The sequence below is a fragment of the Antennarius striatus genome, chromosome 17, assembly GCF_040054535.1.
Source record: "Antennarius striatus isolate MH-2024 chromosome 17, ASM4005453v1, whole genome shotgun sequence".
NCBI lineage: Eukaryota > Metazoa > Chordata > Actinopteri > Lophiiformes > Antennariidae > Antennarius > Antennarius striatus.
Window position 1 is genome coordinate 11,607,035 of NC_090792.1, and position 21,486 is coordinate 11,628,520.

The 21,486-nt window shown below is 40.2% G+C and overlaps 1 protein-coding gene across 1 annotated transcript; it reads left to right on the forward strand.

Moving 5' to 3' along the window:
• Positions 1–2,773: 2,773 nt before the first annotated feature.
• Positions 2,774–20,498, forward strand: hif1aa (hypoxia inducible factor 1 subunit alpha a). Its single transcript, XM_068339313.1, has 15 exons — positions 2,774–3,035; positions 13,277–13,467; positions 14,588–14,739; positions 15,123–15,207; positions 15,513–15,622; positions 15,996–16,198; positions 17,268–17,374; positions 17,470–17,617; positions 17,737–18,047; positions 18,143–18,324; positions 18,435–18,557; positions 18,659–18,915; positions 19,004–19,103; positions 19,205–19,280; positions 19,372–20,498. Exons 1-15 carry the CDS (start codon positions 3,004–3,006, stop codon positions 19,533–19,535), a joined length of 2,241 nt encoding a protein of 746 aa, XP_068195414.1. The 5' UTR covers positions 2,774–3,003; the 3' UTR covers positions 19,536–20,498.
• Positions 20,499–21,486: the final 988 nt, after the last annotated feature.

The window sequence follows — 21,486 nt, forward strand, 5'->3', positions numbered from 1 at the left end:
CATAAGAAATGGTTCGTGCTGATTGTGAAATATCAAAAAGTTTGGCTGTTGTGCCGCATGGTTGTCTTCAACACGAGTAATGCTGACACATCGTAGTGTTTAGAAATCACTGGAATCAAATTTCTTTCGCCAAGACTAACAGTAATTGCTGAGTTTGCTGCCCTCTTCTTTCTGTCTCAACAAACACAGCCTTCGAAACCTCCAAAATACGATGGCGGAAGTTTATATAAGGGCAGCTCACACAGCGATATTTTGTAAACATGTAATTTTGACGAGTTAATGAATAGTCTCCCTGATGAACACATCAACCACCCAGAACAAACTTGAAAGCGTGAGTTAGATGTGGAGATGGAACATTAACTCTGCAGCACAGTAAATATGTGGAGGGTGCTTTCAGCTACTCCTTCTGTCATCACAACCCAGTACAGCGTAAACAGGAAACCACTCTGCATCATTGCTGATGCCTGATAGAAACCGTAAGATACGATAAGGAAATTACGGTTAGAAAAACATGGTCTGTTGGTAAGAGAAATTAAAATGAGCTTTTTGACTAGTATTCAAGCTACACAGACATGAACAGCCACAACTCCAAACAAGAACCAATGCAATCATAGACTGCAACACCCATGAATTCAAAATTTTACCCTGACCTACTTGCATAGGTCAAAGATCAAAGCTAGTGCTCTGACCTACTTTCATAGATCAAAGCACTAGCTTTGATCTACGGTCTTATACTGGCCTTCTCCCTCATCTTTCTATCTTATCCGGTTCTTGAATGTACAAAAGTTAAATTTGACTTTGACCTAGTTTTCTCAAGGTGAAAGTCATCTCATTTCCATCCCCTTTGCCGACTGAGTAATGTCCTTTTTGTCTCATCTTTCTACTTGCAATGGCTTTGAAGATATTTGGTGGACTAATGGACGGATGGATGGACGAACGGACTAATGGATGAACACACAAATGCTGACAATTAAAATACATCACTGCTTTGAAGGGGGATGTAGAAATATAGAGGGCCTCTTTCCTGAGGCAATAAAAGTTCAGACTTGCATTCATTTATGTCAAGTCCACCATGCTGTAGATGACTATGATTTTGAATTCCGTAAATTGGTGGTTCAAGTATCAAACATTGCCTTTGCACGTTTTGAAACTGAAACAGTGCTGTAATGTTTCCATGACACAAAATAAGAAGCCACTGAGATCCTTCCTAATATGCTTCGATTTGCTGTGCATTCTGATCCATTTGAAATACAACTTAAACCGAGGGATCCAATTTACTTATAAAATTTTTCCAAGTAATTGTTGTATGAACTATGCAAAGAAAGGGACTTTGTTGTTAATTATTTTGTTTATACATTTGTGTGGCCCTATTGACAGCTTGCCTCAGGTGATGTCTGGATGGGAGGAGAGATTGAAGAGTTCTGTCAGACGTTTCATTACTGAGACATACTGTTGGCTGCAAGCAAGGTCTATGCACTGCAAGATTAAATTAATGTTTGACCCTGCTGTCCATCCAGTATGATTGATTTTCTTAAACAACAGATAATGAAAAAGCTCCTTCATGGCCATTACTCAAGTAACTTCCTGCGTAAATTTTTATGTGTGTATTACATACTATGTGTTTATACACTTGCTAAGTACATCAAAGTATAGTTGTACAATGGCTCTTACCCTGTTTACAGGAAATGGTTGAATAGATTAGATGAGATGATGGTGGTTTATATAATGAAAATACAATCTTTTTTTTCTTTTTTTTACATTACCTATTCAAAGCTCTGGTAATGGTGTCAAACAGCCTAAGTCTTTGCCTGTTCTTCTGGATTTCTTGTTTGAGGAAAAGTTTATGGTCCAAAACATTTTCAGGTGGTATCAATATTTCTTCGCATTCAATAAACATGATACAAACGATCATATATATGGTTTACAAACAGTTGACTGGAATTACTTGTGTTGAAATGGTTGAGGTGGCTAAGACTTCATTTAGATGAACTTAGACGAATAGATTACATGACTACATATGTTTGCTGCAACTGAATGACCCCTTGAATAGCCTTGTAAAGGAAAGGACTGACTGATCTTGAAAACAAACAGACCCTACCCAGGGAAAGGGCATTTAATAGCATTGTGTATGAACCAAGAAAATCCAGTAGTACACATGTAGAAGATACACAATTCATTGCACTAATTCACTCACCATTGCTGCGCTCTGGTTTACGGGACTAAAAATTATCTTCAAAGGGTCTTAGCTAAGATATCCGAGGCCTGGTTGTATATTTGTCCTCAAGTTTAAATCTGCATCTGTGACATCTTGCATCATCCTGTCAAACCTGAGAACCCTGATTGGACAGACAACTTTAAACCAGGAAATAAATGAAGGAATACATAAAAATCACATAAATAAATAAAACTAAACTCAAGCCAGTGATTGTAATGACTGTTTTTGATTTGTCTAAACATTTTGGTGATTTTAACACTTTTTTATACCAAGTAATAAGCATGTCCAAAATTGTTTGTCTTACTAAATTTATAATTACATGAAGTCATCTGCTGAGGATCACAATGAACTCAAAATTTAAGGTGAGAAATGTCTATCCTGGCTCAATGGATTATCATCTGAATTACAGTTTGTTACACGGGATTAGTTTTTTGATGCGCGTCCTCGATGGAGACAGCATGTGACCGGCGCGTCCCCGCGGAGGGATACGGGGGGAAGGGGGCGGGGTCAGATCCTGCTCGGTGTAACGTTCATCTCGGAGAGCAGCTAACCTCTCCAGCGTGGCAGTATCGCGTGACGCGACACAACCGAGTGGGCGGTTCTTCCAGCGGGTGAAAGAAAGCTCAATATCTTTGACGACTAATAACGCGGAGCTCGTATGAAACCAGCTTGAGGATTTACGGATTCATCTATTTTGAAAATATTTGGATTAGTGTTTATTTTGTCGACGGGCCTTGATAGAGCTTGATACCCTCAGAGAGACTCAACTCAGTTCCTCTCGTCCGGACATGGACACAATAACTGTACCGGAAAAGAAAAGGTAATGCAATGACAGCCTATGGAACAGAGTACGCTATGTTGTTCTTTTAAGGCTAACTTAATAGTTTGCGTGTCCTTTTGGGTTTGACTAACGTTGTGTTGGTGTTCTTGGTGTGACACTATTGGGTTTTTTTCAAGGTTAACTGCGACTTCGGCGTCTTGCTTTAACAAAACGCGTCTGCTAGCGATGCTATTACTGTTAGCAAGTGACTAATGCAACAAACCAGCAGGCAGAGAGAAGTCAGCGTTAAAGTGTGTCCAGTTGATATTATTGTAATCAAAGATTGATTCCATCTCTTTAATGAGTTACCTAGCTTTGACATAAATAAACTTTTCCTCGCCAGCGTGTTTCTTCGTATAGGTGCTAAAACGCCAACATAAAGGAAAGAAATCTTACTCGAATGTTGTTGTAGACAGACTCATTTCTATTTGTAGTCCATTTTTTATGTTATGAATGGTTCGATTTAGTGTCCTTGGTAGTTCATGTAAACAGTCTGAGACACTGATGATCGACCCCTGTCCAAATATGTCATGTTTAGTGAAGATTTCCGCGGTTTGAAGTGCTCTTCATTTTCCGAGTTACAAATAATTAATAATAAAGTTACATGTAATTTTGTTTGTATAGCTTTTAACTACAAAGTGTAAGACAGAAGTTCCTTTCTTGATTTGGTTGGTTTTGTTTCATAGTTAAATAGGGAGTCATTAAAATAAGTATTTCACCAGAAATGTAATTTTATAGTAACTTGGAAAATTTTGTACAATAATGAGACATGTGACCACATATTGTAATATGCTGGACGAGAAAATGTGGGATTCATCTGCTATTTTGATGGCTAAATCGCAGTAACATAATTCTTCTGCAGAATATTAAGGAAAGGTGATTTATAGTCTACCGTGAGTTGAGTAACAGGTCTGTACTTTCCATTTTCTTCTCAATCAATTACAACATAAGGGATGTGTCATTACAAAATGTATTGCCTCAGTCTTTTCTCATTCTCTTAAAATGTGAAAATTGGACTTTGTATGGGCACGAGTAAAGGGTAAACATAATATTTTGTTTCAGCAGGTATGTGTTCAGTTTAATCTCAGTCAAATGAAGGTAAAGGATTTGATGTGATGCAGTTGTTCCCTGTGAGGTGCTTTGGTATTATTTTTGCCTCATCCCTTAATCACTAGGGTTTGACGTCAATAGGAGTGGCCAAATGAGTGGAGTGATCCACTGCCTGGAAGTTCTCAGGTACAATTGGCTTTTGTTTGCAGACTAGTTAGAACTTGAAAATGATGTGACAGTAATTCAAACATACACTAAAGGCTTGCTTATTTTATTACACTGCATAAATTGCTGGTTACTGTGGATGTCAGTTGAAGTGAGCCACTGGTTATACTGTTTTTGAATACAAAAAGTGAAACTTTTGCCGGTGAGATTTGTACATTACATGTAAACCAGTATTTGAGGTCTTCTGAACTGTTATTATAAGCCAGGGTTGATTGCGAAAGAGCTCTTTACCTCTGCTACCTTTCTCTTGCCAAATAAAAAAAAACATCTCACACCTGGGGCTGTGACAAAAATTGCATTACTGCAATATATCTCACCTGAGGTGTCTTGGGATGATGAGATTTTTTCCCCTGTGGATGTGTGTGTGCGTTATATGACCATTTAGCTGACATAACATTTTCCATCATTACCACTCTTGCAGTGGAAAAAGGGCTCATAAGAGCAATAGTCTGTCCATTTCTATGTAAGTGCACCATTTGAGACAACATTTTTGTCTTATTGTGTGAAGGATGTTTCTTTGGTCTGCAAACTAAAATCGGTTTATTGTCTTTACCACAAGGTGTGTTCCAAATATTTTATGCTATCCTGCTATTTGAATTTTATTTTCTCTGTCAAGGATAGCTTGCATCTGTTTTTGTGCTGCTGTTTTTGTGAAGGATGTATCTTTGGCCTGCAATCTAAAAAGTCTGTTATCGTCTCCATAGGTGTGCTCCAAATATTTTTATGCTAGCCTAAGATTTAAATGTTATCTTCTCTTCTATTTCTGCATCTGTTTTTGTGCTGCAATTGTGGGATGTGAGTGATTAACCGCCATTCCATGGGTATATATTGCATTTTCACTGTTGCAAGAAAAAATCCATAGTTACAGCCCAGCTCTCACCTAGGACTGTAGTGATGTGATCTCTGGAAGCAGACAACAGAACTGTTGCACACTTGATCAATTTTTAGTGTTTTTTTTAATACAGTACATCTGAAGAGTATACACATTATACACAGTGCTTCCCTTTTTTCACATTTAATGTTGCAGCCTAATTCCAAAATGGACTGAATTAAAAACATTTCCTCAAATTTCTACACGGAACACCCCACAATTGCAAAACAGAAAAGCTTAATTGACATTATTTTTATTTGACAAAAGACATGACATACATAAATATTCACAGCCTTTGTCACAAAGGTCAAAATTGAGCGCAGGTGCATCCTGTTTCCACTGCTGATCCTTGAGATGTTCTTGAAGCTTAATTGGAGTCCACCTGTGGTTTAGAAGAATGATTTAGAAAGGAACAGACCTGTGTAATAAGGTCCCTCGGGTGACAGTACATTTAAGAGTACAAAGCACAAGCATGGATTCAAATAATTTGGATCACTGTGATAGGATTATCTTCAGACACAAATCTGTGGGTACAAAAGGGTACAGAAATATTTCTGCAGCTTTTAAAGTCCCAATGAACACAGTGGCCTTCATCATCCGTATCTGTAATACATTCTGAACTACCAGGTCTCTCCTACAGCTGGCCTCCCGCGTAAACTGAGCAAACAGCGGACAAGGGCCTTAGTCAGGGAGGTGACCAAAACCCAATGGTCACACTGTCAGAGCTCCAGCAGAGTGGAGAGAGGAGAACCTTCCAGAAGGACAACAATCTCTACAGCACTCCACCAATAACGCCTGTATGGTAGAGTGGCCAAATGGAAGCAACTCCTTAGTAAAAGACACATGGCAAAGTGGCTGGACTTTGCCAAATGGCATCTGAAGGACTCTCAGAGGACCATGAGAAGGAGAATTCTCTGGTCTAATGAAACAAGAATTGAACTCTTTGCCATGAATTTGCAATGTGTTTGGAGGAAACAAGACATTGCTTATCACCTGGCCAATACCATCACTACAGCAAAGCATGTGGGTGGCAGCATCATGCTGTGGGGATGCTTTTCAGTGGTGGGACAGGGAGACAGGTCAGGATTGAGGGGATGATGAATGCAGCAATGTAGAGACATCCTGGAAGAAAACCTGTTGTAGTTCACTTTTGACCTCAGATGGGGGTGGCCGTTCATCTTTCAGGAAAATGACCTGAAGCATACAGCCAATAGATCAGAGGAATGGCTTCAGGACAACTCTGTGAATGTCCCTGAGTGGCCCAGCCAGAGCCAAGACTTGAATTGAATTGAATATCTCTGTAGAGATCTGAAAATGTCTGGACTCCAACGCTCCCCATTCAACCTGATGAAGCTTTAGGGGTGCTGCAAAGAGGAATGGGTGAAATTGTGCACAGACTGGTGTGCCATTCTTGCGGCATCATTCAAAAAGACTTGCCAATGGTGCCTCAACCAAATATTGAGCAAAGGCTATGTACTTCTGTACATGCATTGTCTTCATTTTTTATTTTTGATAAATTTTGAAAACTTTTTTGCATCATTGTGGGGTGTTATACGTAGAATTTTTTTGGGGAAAATCAACTTATTTCATTTTGGAATGAGGCTGTAACATAACAAAATGTGTAAGAACTAAAGCTCTGTGAATACTGAAATGTACCTCTCATTTTTTAACCCTCTGGCCTATTTTAAAGCCTGTAAGGTCAGCTCAGTTAGACTTATGCTGTCACTGCTTTGAAGGCTTGCCGTTTTAGCCCAGAGGCTTCGCAAGAAAGCCTGAGGTGGAAAGGTCATTTCAGTAAAGAAAAATACATATGACACCACAGTTTGTGAGGCTTTTTTTTTTATTACTGGGAAAACAAGCTTAAAAGCTTTTTTGGCTGCAACAATCGTATTGGTTAGGTCTATCTAGTCCATTTCTAAATGAGAGGACGCTTTCTTTTTAATTTTGTTTAAGTCCATAAGTTTGATTTGATGGATGCCTTTGGGCCAGTAATCATGTGAAGTACCGGTAGTCTGACAGGAACACAACACTGGAGCAGGTAATTCAAATGGCATTAGTATTAGTTTAGTGGCTGATTTTATAATGTTGGTCATTTTGACTATGTTGGCTAGCGAGATTTTTGTTTTACATAGTGTTTGAATGTCCAGAATTTTCCATAATATTCATCACAGTGCTTTTTCCTTGCGGTTAATGCATTCCAGAAACCACACGCGATTAACGGATTCTGTGATAGAGCGACAAACTATTTATCTTATTATTTACGGTAATTTAAATGTTTATTAACCCTCCCCATTCTGATATTAAACCACCTTCTATCTGTATTACCTTTTCCCACACTCTTATCGACTGTTTAAAGCACTTTTGTGTTTCACGTAAGTCCGAGACTCATGGAACATAGCACACTTCCGGATGCAGTCAGCCAATAGAATTCATGTATGGTATCACGTGACTGCCTACCAAAAATCCACGATGAGGTGAAGTTGCGAAGGTTGATGCGCCAATGTGCGAGGGAGCACTGTATTCTAAAACATGGCTTTGCTTCACACTCGCCACACAAAAATAATTCTTTCTGATATAACAAGACCGTAAGCACTTTCAGAAAGGTGTGCTGCAACAGCACAAAAATGAAATCTCTCTGTGATTGGCCTGAGCAGAATGGATCAGGTTTCTTTTATGTGTGCATCCACAGTGTGAGCTTCCATTTAACCTAAAGCATCTTGACATATGACGTAACAGCAATGAATGTTCAGTTGACTTTATTCAACACAAAGATCTACAACGACCTGGATGACTTGATAGTATACATACATGCTAATATAATTTCACTGTCTCTCCGGTTTGGCGGCCGTCTTCAGTGTTTGTACTTTGAGTTGGGGTTTTTTTGTGTTGTGTGTGTGTGTGTGTGGAACATAATCTTTGGCATGATTTTTTCCCCAAGTTAGAATGTTAAATTTCCTTTCTCCACAACCTGTTTCTCACCATTGCTATCTACAGTGGTATCTGTACTTGCGAAATTAATTGGTTCCGGAAGAAATTACATAAGTAGAAAAGTTCGTAAGTAGAGAGGCGTTTTCCATGCAAATGCAAAAACATACTGTATCAACGTTTTGAGTATTCGCTATGGACCCCAAGAAAGTGACGGAGAAATGAGGAAAAGAAAAGACGAAGAAGAGTTTTTTGTCCATACAAACAGCAAGAGATAATAGAAAAGCATGAAAAAGGGATGCGTTTGGTTTATCTCGCCAAAGGATGTGGCCGTAATGCATCTACAATCGCCACGTTATTAAAGCAAAAGGAAGTTTAAGGGGTTTAAGGCATCGCGTGGGTGGTTGGAGAAGTTCAAAAGGAGGACTGGAATTCAGTCTGTTGTTCGGCATAGTGAGGCAGGAGCGCATGAACCAAAGAGGGCAAAAAACAATGGGGACAGCAGTTAAAAGGTAAATGACCTTTAATGATCTTTGTTTTTTACGTTACGCACAACTCTCATTTATTGTGCAATCATCTAATCGTAACATGTATTTGATACATGTTTTGATGCATTTTTATGCTTTATAAAACATGTCAGATTTTTCGGGGGCTTGGAACGTATTAGGGAATTTGCATGGAAAACGCCTCTCTACTTACGAAAGTTTCTACTTACGTAATTTCTTCCGGAACCAATTAATTTTGTAAGTAGAGGTAGCACTGTATTCAGTTTTTGCTGTAAAACCTTTTCTGTTGCTAATGAGGTCATTTCTGTGAATTGAAGGAAGACCCAACTAAGCTGATTTGGTTCATGTAGTGGAATTATGTACCGTTCGTTTGTAGAGGGGCTTGATTTTCAGTCCTGCGCTGCTTTTCTCTCCATATTGGGTAGTTTTAGTAGGAGGGTTTTAGCTGCAGTGGTTCATCAAACCACATTATATATTACATAAGAATATGTTTACTTTCTTTCTAAACAGGACTGACAGATGGTGGGAACACTTCTCTTGTAAAAGTGCTTAGTAACAAAATACACAAATACACAAAATACATCTAAAGACACATTCAATATTTTCTTTTTTCACTGTGGCACATTAGTACAATTAAAGCTGGTGAGAGTGATTGTGTTTGCAGTGAAGCATGTCAGGCAGAGGACTGCTGGGTATTCATGGCCATGTGTATTAATGGTGTTATATAATAATGGCCTCTCTGTTGCCTTTGTTTTAACATCAAGGGGACATTTTTTTCATTGCATGCTTTATACAAACGAATGAAAGCATTTTTCCTCCCTTTTTGTGCGGCGCGGGGTCATTGAATAGCTGCAGATTAATGAGGCTAGTTCAGTGTCTAAAACTAAACACAAGAAGTAAGTAAATCTGTGTTTAGTTACTTATTTCTTTGTTGTAACAATGCTTCTTGGAAAGTCTTATATTATTGGAAAACCTGTTTATTCCTCTTCAAAATGGTGCCACACTTGTAAGGAACATGCATGTGTGGGGTGAGCAGCAGAGCTAAGTATCTGGGTTGTGCCCATAAAAAATGTGACAAATCCTCTCTGTCCAATCAAACAGGTTATTCTGCTGTTGCTAATAGATTTTTTTGCGCTTCTGGCCCCCCCATTTGAGACCTGTGAAAATGGATTGTGCTACAATGGTCAGTAGATTGTCTAATCCTGACTGACCAGGATAGAGCCCGTGTGATAGGGCAACGTCAAGCAGGTGCTCCACGAAACAAAGTTGAGGCATTGTTTGGAGTGAGCTCTAGTACCATCTCCATAACAGTAGTTGTCCCAGACAGGCTCCAAGGTAGGCATCGCGTGATGACAACCCCCCAAGAAGACCATTTCCTCAACCTGTCAACACTTACGTACTGTAGGGTGTCTTCTGCAGATTCACAATCAAGGTTTGCTGAACGATATAGCCGACGGCTCTGCCCAGACAATCCAGAACAGACTGCACATAGTTAATCTTTGAATCATAAGACTACCAAGAGGCCTGCAATGGCTGGCTTTCACCATCAGACCCATCTGTGCTGGTGTCGACAACACCTACACTGGAACCTGAATGTTATGTTCACTGATAAGTCTAGATTCTGTCTACGGCAGTTGGATCGTAGGGTCAAAGTGGGGCGGCAGTGGCTCAGCGGTAGAGCAGACGTCTTGGGACCAGACAGCGCCCAGCCATCGGCAGTTCGATTCCCGCTCCAGCCAGACATCTTCGGAGTGTGAGCTGACAGTGGGAGGTGTCAGCTCACCTCCCAGCCACTGCTGAGGCACCCTTGAGCGAGGCGCCGTCCCCAAGCTGCTCATTGGGGCTCACCTCCGAAGTCGCGACCCGTCCCTCCACTTCCCTTGTACTGGTTGTCAATAACTGCATGCCTACAGGCCCCTAGTGTGTGTTGTGTTCAGGGGCCTGTATACGATGTTTGTGTGTGTGTATTCTGACTAACACACACACATATATATATATATATATATATGTATATATATATATATATATATATATATGTACAAAATACTGGAGTGGAAAACATAATTTCCCCTTTGTGTGGACGAAAAAAAGTGGATTTGATTTGATTTGATTTGGACAAGACATGGAGAATGCTATGTTGATTGCTGCACAGATAGTGTAACATCTTTTGTGGAGGCAGTGAAGGATAGTGGAGAGGATGGAATGGCCTGCCAGCAGTCCTGACCTCAAGCCCATTGAACATTTGTGGGATCAGCTTCGGCGTGCTGTTCCTGCCAGAGTGACTGACACAACCATGTTGGCTGATTTGCAATAAATGCAAAAGAATATGATGCCATCCCACAGCAGTGCGTGACCAGGCTGGTGACCAACATGAGGAGGAGATGCCAGGATGTTGTGACTGTGTATGATTCTTCCACATGCTAATGAGGCTCCTGTTTGTTGAATGAATAAACTGTTAAATTGCCATTATGTCTTGTTTCTTCAAATTTCAATCATCCAATCCACCAAACAAGAGTCAATGGCAGAATAAGCTGGTTTACTGGGCAGAGAAGATTTTTCACATTTTTAGTGGTACTTATCTGTGCTGCTCACCCCACAAATGTATGTTCCTTAGAAGTGTGGCACCATTTTAAAAGGAAATAAACAGGTTTTCTAATGATACAAGATTTATTTCTAATAAGCATCGTTACAACAACAAAATAATCTACCAAACACAAATTTCCTTACTTTTTATGTTCTGTTTAGATCTGAAAAAGCAAATGAATTTTTTTGAAATGTATAAATCTTTATAACATTCATGTATTTTTGATTTATTTTTGTTTTGATACACTCTTCTCCGTGCTGGGAGTTCCTGGTGACCTCACAGAAGCATTGCTGAATGCTTGCTGGATGGTTGTGTCAGGGGGCCTCAGACACAGGAGAGAGATGCCATGTCAGTAACAATTCTGATTATATTTAAAGCACATCTCTTTGCCCCTCCTCATGTCAGAAGAGTGACAGACTGTTGAAATTTGAAATCAGTGATGCTGAAAATAAACAGAGCATAAAGAACTGCAATTTTAAGTCTGTCATTAGCACAAATTCAAAGGTGTTATATTGAGTGTTGGGTTAGTTAGCATGTCATCCTCTTGCAGTGGAATATTGCAGATGAGTTGATTTAGATTGGATCCGTATGACAACATTTTATAACAGTGGGTTATACCCACCCCAACAGTAGGTTATATCCATTACAAAGCAATACAATTTGGGTTAAGTCTACTAATCAGTTATCCGGCTTCCGTTGGGACAACATATAGCAGTGCAATATTCCATTATTGCAGATTTAACTTAATAGGACAGCTTTCCCAGTGTGTGCCCTTTGTGCCATAGCTTGTTAATCATTTGGGATCATTACCTTTGCCAGTGGGAGTGACGGGAGGTTATAGGATATGTGCTGTTTGTATGGAAGCAGGGTGAGTCCAAAGGTTTGAAAGGATTTCAGGGAAATTTTGTGGATAAGTGGAGACTGAGAAGGGAGCTGTGTTTAGATTTGGAGTGCTTAACAGAAGATGGTGATTATCTCCAGGTGCCTTGACTTCGATGTTGTTTACATGTTTCCCGTGATTGTAGATTGTTGGAGATTGTTGTGTCCAAGACAGAATTCAGCATTTCTGATGGGATGTGATACTGTTTGTGTAAGGCTGCGATCAGCTTTCTTTGTGACCAGATATTCCGTAGGGATGATGCAAGATAGGGTTACAAGTCAGTGCTGTGATTGTCAGTCGTAATTATGTTCAAGGTTGACATGTGTTTATATTATTCCATACATATATAACCAGCTTTAAGGAGGAGGATGATCTTCTCCTGGAAAGGAGCCACAGAAATCAATTTGGCCTCGGCAAAAGCAAAACAGATCAATGAGAGTTCATGGCGTGTTTCAGAGTGAAGGCTTTTGAACTGCCATCAATTCTGTTGTGACTCTACTCCAATTTCATGTAAATGCTTGTGGGGTAATGAGATAGGATTTGAATGAGATATAAATTCACCACCCCTCATGGTTACTATTGACTACTATAATTGCTTCAAAGATTTATAAATGCAAACCTATTTTTGTAAGAGCTCGCGTGACTTACCTCACCAATACAAACAAATTTAAATCAGCACTCACTATAAAAATTAGATTTGCCATTGCACAAGAGCAGAATGTATTCTTTTATAGTGACTTGCACAAGTCTGTTGAACTTTGCCATTTATAAATGGTTGATGTGAAGGAGCAGTAGGAAGTTAGGAGGAAGGCTAGTATGAAATTTTAAAAATATTTGTCTTTGTAGTCGCAGATTACATTGGTGATTGTGTGTGATCATTTTCTACTCTGTAGTTCTTTTGAGACAGGCTCATAAATGTCACAATGACCGGTGTCACACAAAAGCCTGGCTGTGCGCCAAGAGACAAGACAAGAAAATCCATCCATGCGCCGTCTCTCAGCCAATCACTCTGGGGGGGCTGGACATCATTTCATTTGGTCAGCAGCCAATAAATTGTATATACATGTAAAGGAGTCTATGGCTGACCACACTCTGTACATACACTTTAGATAAAGAGATGTCAGCTCTTGTAGTGTGTAGAGTGGGATCAAAACCACTTTGTGACCAGCTTTTGTTTGTCCCACAACCTGTCTCCCATAGAGTGAGCTCAGAGAGGAGGAAGGAGAAGTCAAGGGATGCAGCACGATGCCGGCGTGGAAAGGAGTCGGAGGTGTTCTACCAGCTTGCTCAGGAGCTTCCCATGTCTCATAGCATCAGCTCCAGCCTGGATAAGGCCTCCATCATGAGGCTCACCATCAGCTACCTGCGCATGAGGAAACTACTCGGCACAGGTCAGTATCTGAAGGAGGATCGGTTGTGTCGAGACTACTCACCTGAATATAAGCTGCACCAACTAAATGTTAAAAAAACTTACATATTACATATTAAAAACTGTACATATCAAGGCCGCACCTGTGTACAAGCTGCAGGTGTCGAGGTGTTGTAACATGAGATATGTACACAGGAAAATGATACACAGAAAGATTTTTGTAATTAAGTAACGTTTCTTTCCGAACAGAACCTGTAACATGGCAGTAACACAATACTGCCGTCTCCAATGTGTCGCCATCAATTCATTGATGGGAAGCTTGCATGTTACAGCACTGTTTCCAACTTCGACATCCAGCTCAATTGCCTTTAACTTAAAATCTGCATCATTTGGCTTTCTTTGCTTGTTTTCCATCATAAGGGGTGTGCATGATGTGCAAAACGTCTGTTCAAAATACAATCAATCTCCAGTCTTCCTCACCGCATTATCTCTACCCATCTGGTTTTTGTGCGTCCTGCTAAAGTGCCCCCTAGAGGCCGTTAGCCTGTAAACATCTATAGATCAGCTGCAGGGTTCATCCATTCATTCATTGTCACATGACCACCGCGATATCCGCCGCAGCGGGTCACGGGGAGCTGGAGCCTATCCCAGTGGCATAGGGCGTGAGGCAGGGGACACTCTGGGCACGACGCCAGGGTTCAATTCATGTCAAAAAAGTATCGGCTTCTACGCTGCTTGTAAAACAATAATTATTATTTTATATACGCTTTTTAAATATAATTTTTGAACAATGGCAAAATTATGCAACATATTTCTTTGTTATCTTCCAGGCATAGTGAAAAAATCATTTGTATAATGCCTTCTCTGAAGGCATGGAGAGTCAAACTAAAAGTGAGCACACTATGAGAAAATAGAAAAACTGAACCGATCACTAAATGATCACAAATGAGTTAGCTTCTGTTGACTCAGACAAGTATAGATCTTCCTGCAGATATACCTGTGGGTGTTGTCTTTTTTGTGACACGATCTCCCGTTCCTCTTTGGACAACTAACATTTTTGGTCTCCTGAGCTGTATTTTCCTCCTGCAGTTTTTCTTTATTTCTCTATGTCCTTTTTTCCCCCTTTCTGTTATCTCAACCAGATAAGCCAATGGCAGAGAAGGAAACAGAGCTTGATTTACTGCTGAATAGCTCCTACCTAAAGGCTCTGGAAGGTTTTCTCATGGTGCTGTCTGAAGATGGAGATATGATCTATCTCTCTGAGAATATCAACAAGTGCCTTGGTTTGGCACAGGTAGGTCTGATTTACTGATTTGTTTGTTTGTTTCAAAGATTAAAAGTGACCTAGGTGTCGAGAATCAAGAATCTTAAATTGTGGTAATTCTTTATGGTATAAACTATCTTTTTCCTAATTGATTATCAAAATTGTGGCATTAATTATACTTTACATCTGAACAAATCAATGCATTATTACAGTTAGCTGCATGGCTACACAGATTAGATTATTTTGTGTGGCTCTACTGTACGTGACTTATTAGAATGATGCCTGTTGACTTATATTTAGAATAACGATGCTAGGTATGTAATGTGTATTTTGCTGTGTTCAGGCGGTGGAGAAATTCACGTGCTATTTAAGGTGGAACTGGAGATTAAAATCCTGAACTTTTTCCACTGCAGTTTGACCTGACGGGACACAGCGTGTTTGACTTCATTCATCCCTGTGACCAGGAGGAAGTGAGGGAGATGTTGGTGCATAGAACAGGTGAGAGACTGAAACATTGTCCAGTGTTGCATTGGATGCAATTTTTAGGCACAGTTGTATGCACTCTTATCTCTTCAAAAATGACTTTTAAATTATGATTTTTTTTTACAAATTTTATCTCACTATGGATAATTGAAAAGTCAATTTTTAATGCAGATTTGAACTGCTGGTAGGTCATAAAAGTATACAATAAAACACTAAATGAGAAAGAATGGCAATTGTGAATTCAAACATTGTTGATATGATAACAATCAAAGCTGGTTTCCTTTTTTTTATGTGACCTCTTCCTACTCGTGTGATTTCAGGTCCTAAAAAGGCCAAGGAGCTGAACACAGAGCGCAGCTTCTTCCTCCGAATGAAGTGTACTCTCACAAGCAGGGGCCGCACTGTCAATGTCAAATCAGCCACATGGAAGGTAGGCAAGGAATATTCTGTCTTATTATGATCCTGTAGTTTAAACAACTCAACATCAGCACAAAGAATTTTCCTGATGTTGAAGTTACATTACGAGAAATAGAAAACTAGAATGTTGTGTCTTACGTTTACGCAGCAGTAATATCAATCTAATATCTGGAGGAGATTCATGTTAGTGTAACAATTACATCATGGATGTCATATTTATACAGTAAAACATGTAATTGTGATAGTGATCCTTGTTTTCATTACTTATTAGTCTACATTTAAATGAGTTTGAAAAAGAATGATGGAAAAGTCAAATTATTTGTCAACTAAATATAATTCCCTTAAAACAACTTTATTGAAAGGGTTGTGACCCGTTTTTACTTTAGGTGCTCCGCTGCTCAGGCCATGTTCAAGTCTATGACAGCCTCACTGAGCAGACTCCCAACGTGCAAAAGGAGCCACTGGTCCCTTACCTGGTATTGATTTGCGACCCCATCCCACACCCCTCCAACATCGAGGTCCCTCTTGACACCAAGACCTTTCTCAGTCGTCATACAATGGACATGAAGTTCACATATTGTGATGAGAGGTGGGTTTGTCCGTTTGGGAGAATATTATAACATTAGAAAGCTAAACATATACCCTTAACATCAGCGGTCACCAACCCCCGGGCCGCGAACCGATACCGGTCCGTGGGTCGTTTGGTACCGGGCCACACAGGAAGAATAAATAACTTGCATTACATTGGTTTTATTTATTTCGGAATCTGAAAGCTGTTTTATTTTGAAAAGTAACATCTGTGGAATGATGTACAGACGAATGCGTGAGTCTGTCCACTTGACAAGTCTCGGTCATGTGACAGGTTGCCCCTTTATTAAGCACCCACAACTGTGCCAGTGTTCTGGATTAAAGTCAAGGCAGAATATCCTGATATCAGGATATGCTTCCAATTCCAACCTCCTGTCTTTGTGAAGCGGGATTTTCTGCAGTGACTATAAAGAAAACCAAACTGCGGAGTAGACCGGACGTCCAGAACACACTTCATGTGTAATTGTCTCCCGTTACCCCTAGATCAGCAGTCTCCAACCACTAATTCTCATTATTGTCATTATTATTATTTGATTGAATTGTTCACCCTTTTATTGGAAATGATCAGTATTTCTCCTACGTTGAATGCACTGATTGTAAGTCGCTATATGTCAGAATAAACCTCATCAGTGCGGACACTTCAATTGAGTTTTTAATATAATTATTTCTTACAATTATTTCGTTTACAGAGATGTTGATTATCAATCTGTGAAAAAAGTTTTTTTATTGTCTGTTGATGTTTGCATTTTACATAAAACCACTGCAGATGATTTGTTGTTAGACTACAGTTGTCCTGGCATCATTAATAATTATCGAGCAAATGAAGGCCAGTTCGTGAAAATATTGTCTTAGATGAAACTAGTCCATGGAGCTAAAAATGTTGGGGACCCCTGCTTAACATGATCTTTGAAGTCACAGGGATTGTTTTGCATTGGCTGTAATCACAGCTCTCATCACCATGAGCACAGAGTCCCCTAGTGTTTAATGTTGGTACTACAGAAGGTCTAAAAATTCAGAACATATCAATGAAGGAGAATAATCTTTTTTTGGTTTGCTTTTTGTTTGGCCAGGATCACTGAGCTCATGGGTTACGATCCAGAGGACTTGCTGAATCGTTCTGTGTATGAGTACTATCACGCTCAAGACTCAGATCACCTCAATAAGACTCACCACAACTGTGAGCAGAGCATATTCCAGCTGTGTTATTTTTGTGTTACCGTAAAAAAAAGTGACTAACTCTAATTGTCTCCTTTCATTTCTCTGTCCTATAAGTGTTTGCAAAAGGCCAGGTCTGCACAGGCCAGTACCGGATGCTGGCCAAGAGAGGAGGATTTGTGTGGGTGGAAACCCAGGCCACAGTCATCTACAATAACAAGAACTCTCAGCCGCAGTGTGTAGTCTGTGTCAACTTTGTTCTCAGGTATTTATAAAGACTCTTTGAAAAGTATTTTCAGAAGAAATTCTAATTCGTTAATGTTAGTGAGATAGATCGTCCGTTTTGAATGCTTGAAAAATACTCAGTCTGGATGACTGTTACAGTGGCATCCAGGAGGAGAAGCTGATCTTATCTCTGGAGCAGACAGAGGATGTGGAGCAGGTGAAGGAAGAGCTGCAAGAGAGAGAAAAAGTTGTGGTGGAGAAGAGCCATTGTGACGTGTCTCAAGCCACGCCGAAAGAAGAGGTGAAGGAGGAGGGTGCAGAGGTGGATGTGATCAAACTGTTCACTCAAGCTGTGGAGACCATGCCGCCATCTAGCTTGTATGACAGACTGAAGAAGGAGCCTGAGGCCCTCACCCTGCTGGCCCCAGCAGCCGGAGATACCATCATCCCTCTGGACTTCAGCTGCCCCGGTTCGTGGCCCCAGATCCCCAGACTTCTCCACAGCTTAAAGCAGAGTTTGTATCTTTTCTGAAAGCCATTCTTTCCTCCCTCTCTTTTGCTGCAGAATCAGAAATCCAGCTGCCGAAGGATGTCCCTGTCTACAATGACGTAATGCTTCCCTCGACCAGTGAAAAGCTCGCTCTTCCCTTTTCCCCCCTGCCACACAGCGAGCCTGTCCTTGCCACCACCACCACCACATCTGATGATGCAAAAGCCTCAGCTGCTACACCAGCCAGCTCCTCGGTGGTGAGGCCAAGTGAAATCTTTTCATTTCACCTTATAGATTCTAAATCTGTTAGTTCTTGCTGCGCACTAATGCACTGAGGAAACTACCTAACGTCTCTTCCCTCCATCAGGCTGACGGTCCGCTGGAGTTTTGCTTCCCCATAGACTCTGAAATGAGTTCAGATTTCAAGCTGGACTTGGTGGAGAAACTTTTTGCCATTGATACAGAACCCAAGACCCCCTTTACTACACAGGTGATAATGCTGAAAGATAGTTTTCATGTTTGTTAAGTGCATTATTAACGTGACGCAGTGTTCTAAGTATTGCATATCCGTGTCTTTTGCCTCCCGTTCAGGCAATGGAAGACTTGGATCTGGAGATGTTAGCCCCCTACATCCCGATGGACGATGATTTCCAGCTTCGCAGTCTCCCCCCAGACCAGCCTCTATCTTGCGGACCAGTCAGACCCCTTCAGAGTCCTCTGGTCTGCCTTACACAGGACATCCATAGCTATCCCAGCTCCCCATTCAGTTCACCAGACAGCTGCACAGCTTCCCCAGCGCTACCTGAACCAAGGAGCACCCACCATCTTGCTAGCATCCTTGCTAAGAGGTATTGTCTCTCGGTTTTTATTTATTTATTTTTATTTATTTAATTTTACATGAGTCACGTTTAGCTAATGACAGTTGATGTGCTGCAGGACCACACAGATAGACACAGATGTGTCACTCCAGACCCAGGCAGCTCAGAACACGCAACGCAAAAGAAGACTGGGTGACATAAAAGAGACAATTGAACAGGTGAGTGATGTCTCAGTGTGATGTATGGATTGGTTTTACATTTACCATTGGAGATGTTGAGTGTCTGTAGTAAATGATTATCACGGGGACATCTGTGCTAGGGTCAAGTGGAGCAGAGCAAGAAGTTGAAGTCTTCTGAATCGGGAACAACCAGGACAATACTGCTGCTGCCATCAGGTAACCAGTGTTCTGTGGCACAAACTTTGTATTGTTGCCTGAAACTAAACATGAACAGAATCTTAAACTCAAGGACCTTGTTCTCTTCTAGATGTGGCGAGTCGTCTGTTGGGCTGCACTTCAGAGGGCACCAGTTACCTCTTCACGCTGCCACAGCTCACCCGTGACGACTGCGAGGTCAATGCCCCCTTACAGGGTCGTCAATACCTGCTGCAGGGGGAGGAGCTGCTGCGAGCTCTGGACCACGTCAATTGAGTTGATGCTTAGCTTGCTCATTGCTGAACTAGATTGGACACTGCAGTCTCTGTTATTTTGTCACGCAACCCCACAGTCCCATATTTATGTATCTGAATGAGTTTGACTATAGTTTGGCTGCCTTTTGTGCACATCGTATGATATCTGCAGCATTCCACCATAACCAGTTTTGGTGCAAGGGATTCAAGCATTGCGTGATGTCCAATTGGTGTTTTTCCTTTCAATTGTCTCGCCCGGGGAAATTTCTCAGCACACAGCGCTTCGTCGATGACCCTTTTCCTCCAGGTCACCACGGAACCTGGCACTACTGCCAGCATTGTATTGTAAGCTTCAGTCGCACAATTTATATTTTCTTAAAAAGAATGATATTACCAGCAATATATATTAAGCCTTTTTAAAGTCATTTTAATGGGATTTGAACAATTTTATTTTTCCTTCCTACCTGTATGTTGTAGTACTCAAAACTAACAAAATGACTTTCGTCCAACAGTATGAACTTATTGTTTAAACCATAGGTGGTTTGAATGTTATCTCTTTTTAATAGCTGTCAATCTTTGAGGTAAATGCATTTGTGTAGCAGTTCAGTACATGTCACTTTATCAGTTTGTGTGTTACTGTACAGAGAGCAGAGGGATTTTAATTTACGACGTAGGGAGTCACAGCTGTGACTTCACTCAAAAGAACGAGTCTCCGCTTGTTTCCTTCTCATGTACAACTCGCCTGTTTCTCTTTAACATGAGGTGAATTCATGTTTTTGGTTTTTATTATGTGTGAAAATATTCAAAAGAGAACTTAATGCTAGATTTTACTGTTGTGATCATTGTCATCCTGATAGCAGCCGTAAGTTGTTTAAACTTGTTTCCTCTGTTAATGGTAGTCAGTTCAATGCCATTGATTTGTATGTCATTGTTGGGTCTCATGCTTCTTGTTGCTGTCAAACATTAAATGGCTTTAATAAAGTGCCATCGCTTCAGGTTTTACTTGTCCTTCAGAAACCCTTCAAATTTAAAAAAAAAAAAATCAATACAGAAATGAAAACTTAAGTTCGAGTCCCCAACATTCAAAGAGAAATGGGAGACATAATAAAGCTGTCAGTGATATTTTCAGTATCTGAGACCAAATTTACTTGTTATCATGAGGTAAAATACAATTAATATACAATTTGTATATCCTCAACTCATTTTTTCATGTCTGCCCTGAGTATGTCATTCGTGTAATGTGAAACTAATGTAAAATATAAAATCTCACATGTTTCCTAGGAAATGTGTTAAAGTATATTAAAATGACCCTTGTTTTTGGTCAAAATAACATTTATCTGTGTCCATCAATTTCATTTTCAACCCTGTCACTGATGTAATTTTGCATCAAAATGCATTACAGATGAAATGTCATTCAAGATTCTGAAGAAGAGAAGTTCAAACTGGTGTTTTAATTTTTCTTTTAGAATGTTTTTGGTAGATTTTTGTAACTAAGTTTGTTTGATGAGGGCCAGGTGTACAGAAATGAGCCAATCAAAAAATTGCAGGTAAAACTTTTTTCTTTTATTTCTCTACTTGAAACAACAAAAATACCATGTACTGTACTGTCAGCAGCACATCCTCCACCTTGACCTAGTTTAGACAAAATTCCCCCCCCCAACATCTTCTTCTTCTGTTTGGTTTAATGGCAGTTTACCCCTTCGTGTCTGGAGTATTAGCGCCACCTACTGAATCTACATTGGAACTACAGATTAGGCAGTTACAGACTAGAACCCTTTAGTGACGGATCCTCCTAAATTCTGTCCATTAACCTAGTTTCCCGCATAAAGTCCATCAGTCGCAATATATCATTTGATAATTGTCATATTTCTCATCCAAGTATTTCATGGCTATGAACCCAGCTGTGATTTGTCTCTTCGTTTCTTTAAGAAGTTTCTTAATTTCCCAATTTTCCTTCCAGAGCCTCCGTCAAG

Bases quoted from the DNA above. Each gene is read 5' to 3' on its own strand.
- hif1aa (XM_068339313.1), top strand. From the start codon at position 3,004: ATGGACACAATAACTGTACCGGAAAAGAAAAG. The intron at 13,468-14,587 runs GTCAGTATCTGA...TATCTCAACCAG, and splicing joins GAGGAAACTACTCGGCACAG to ATAAGCCAATGGCAGAGAAG. The intron at 16,199-17,267 runs GTGGGTTTGTCC...TTGTTTGGCCAG, and splicing joins TTCACATATTGTGATGAGAG to GATCACTGAGCTCATGGGTT.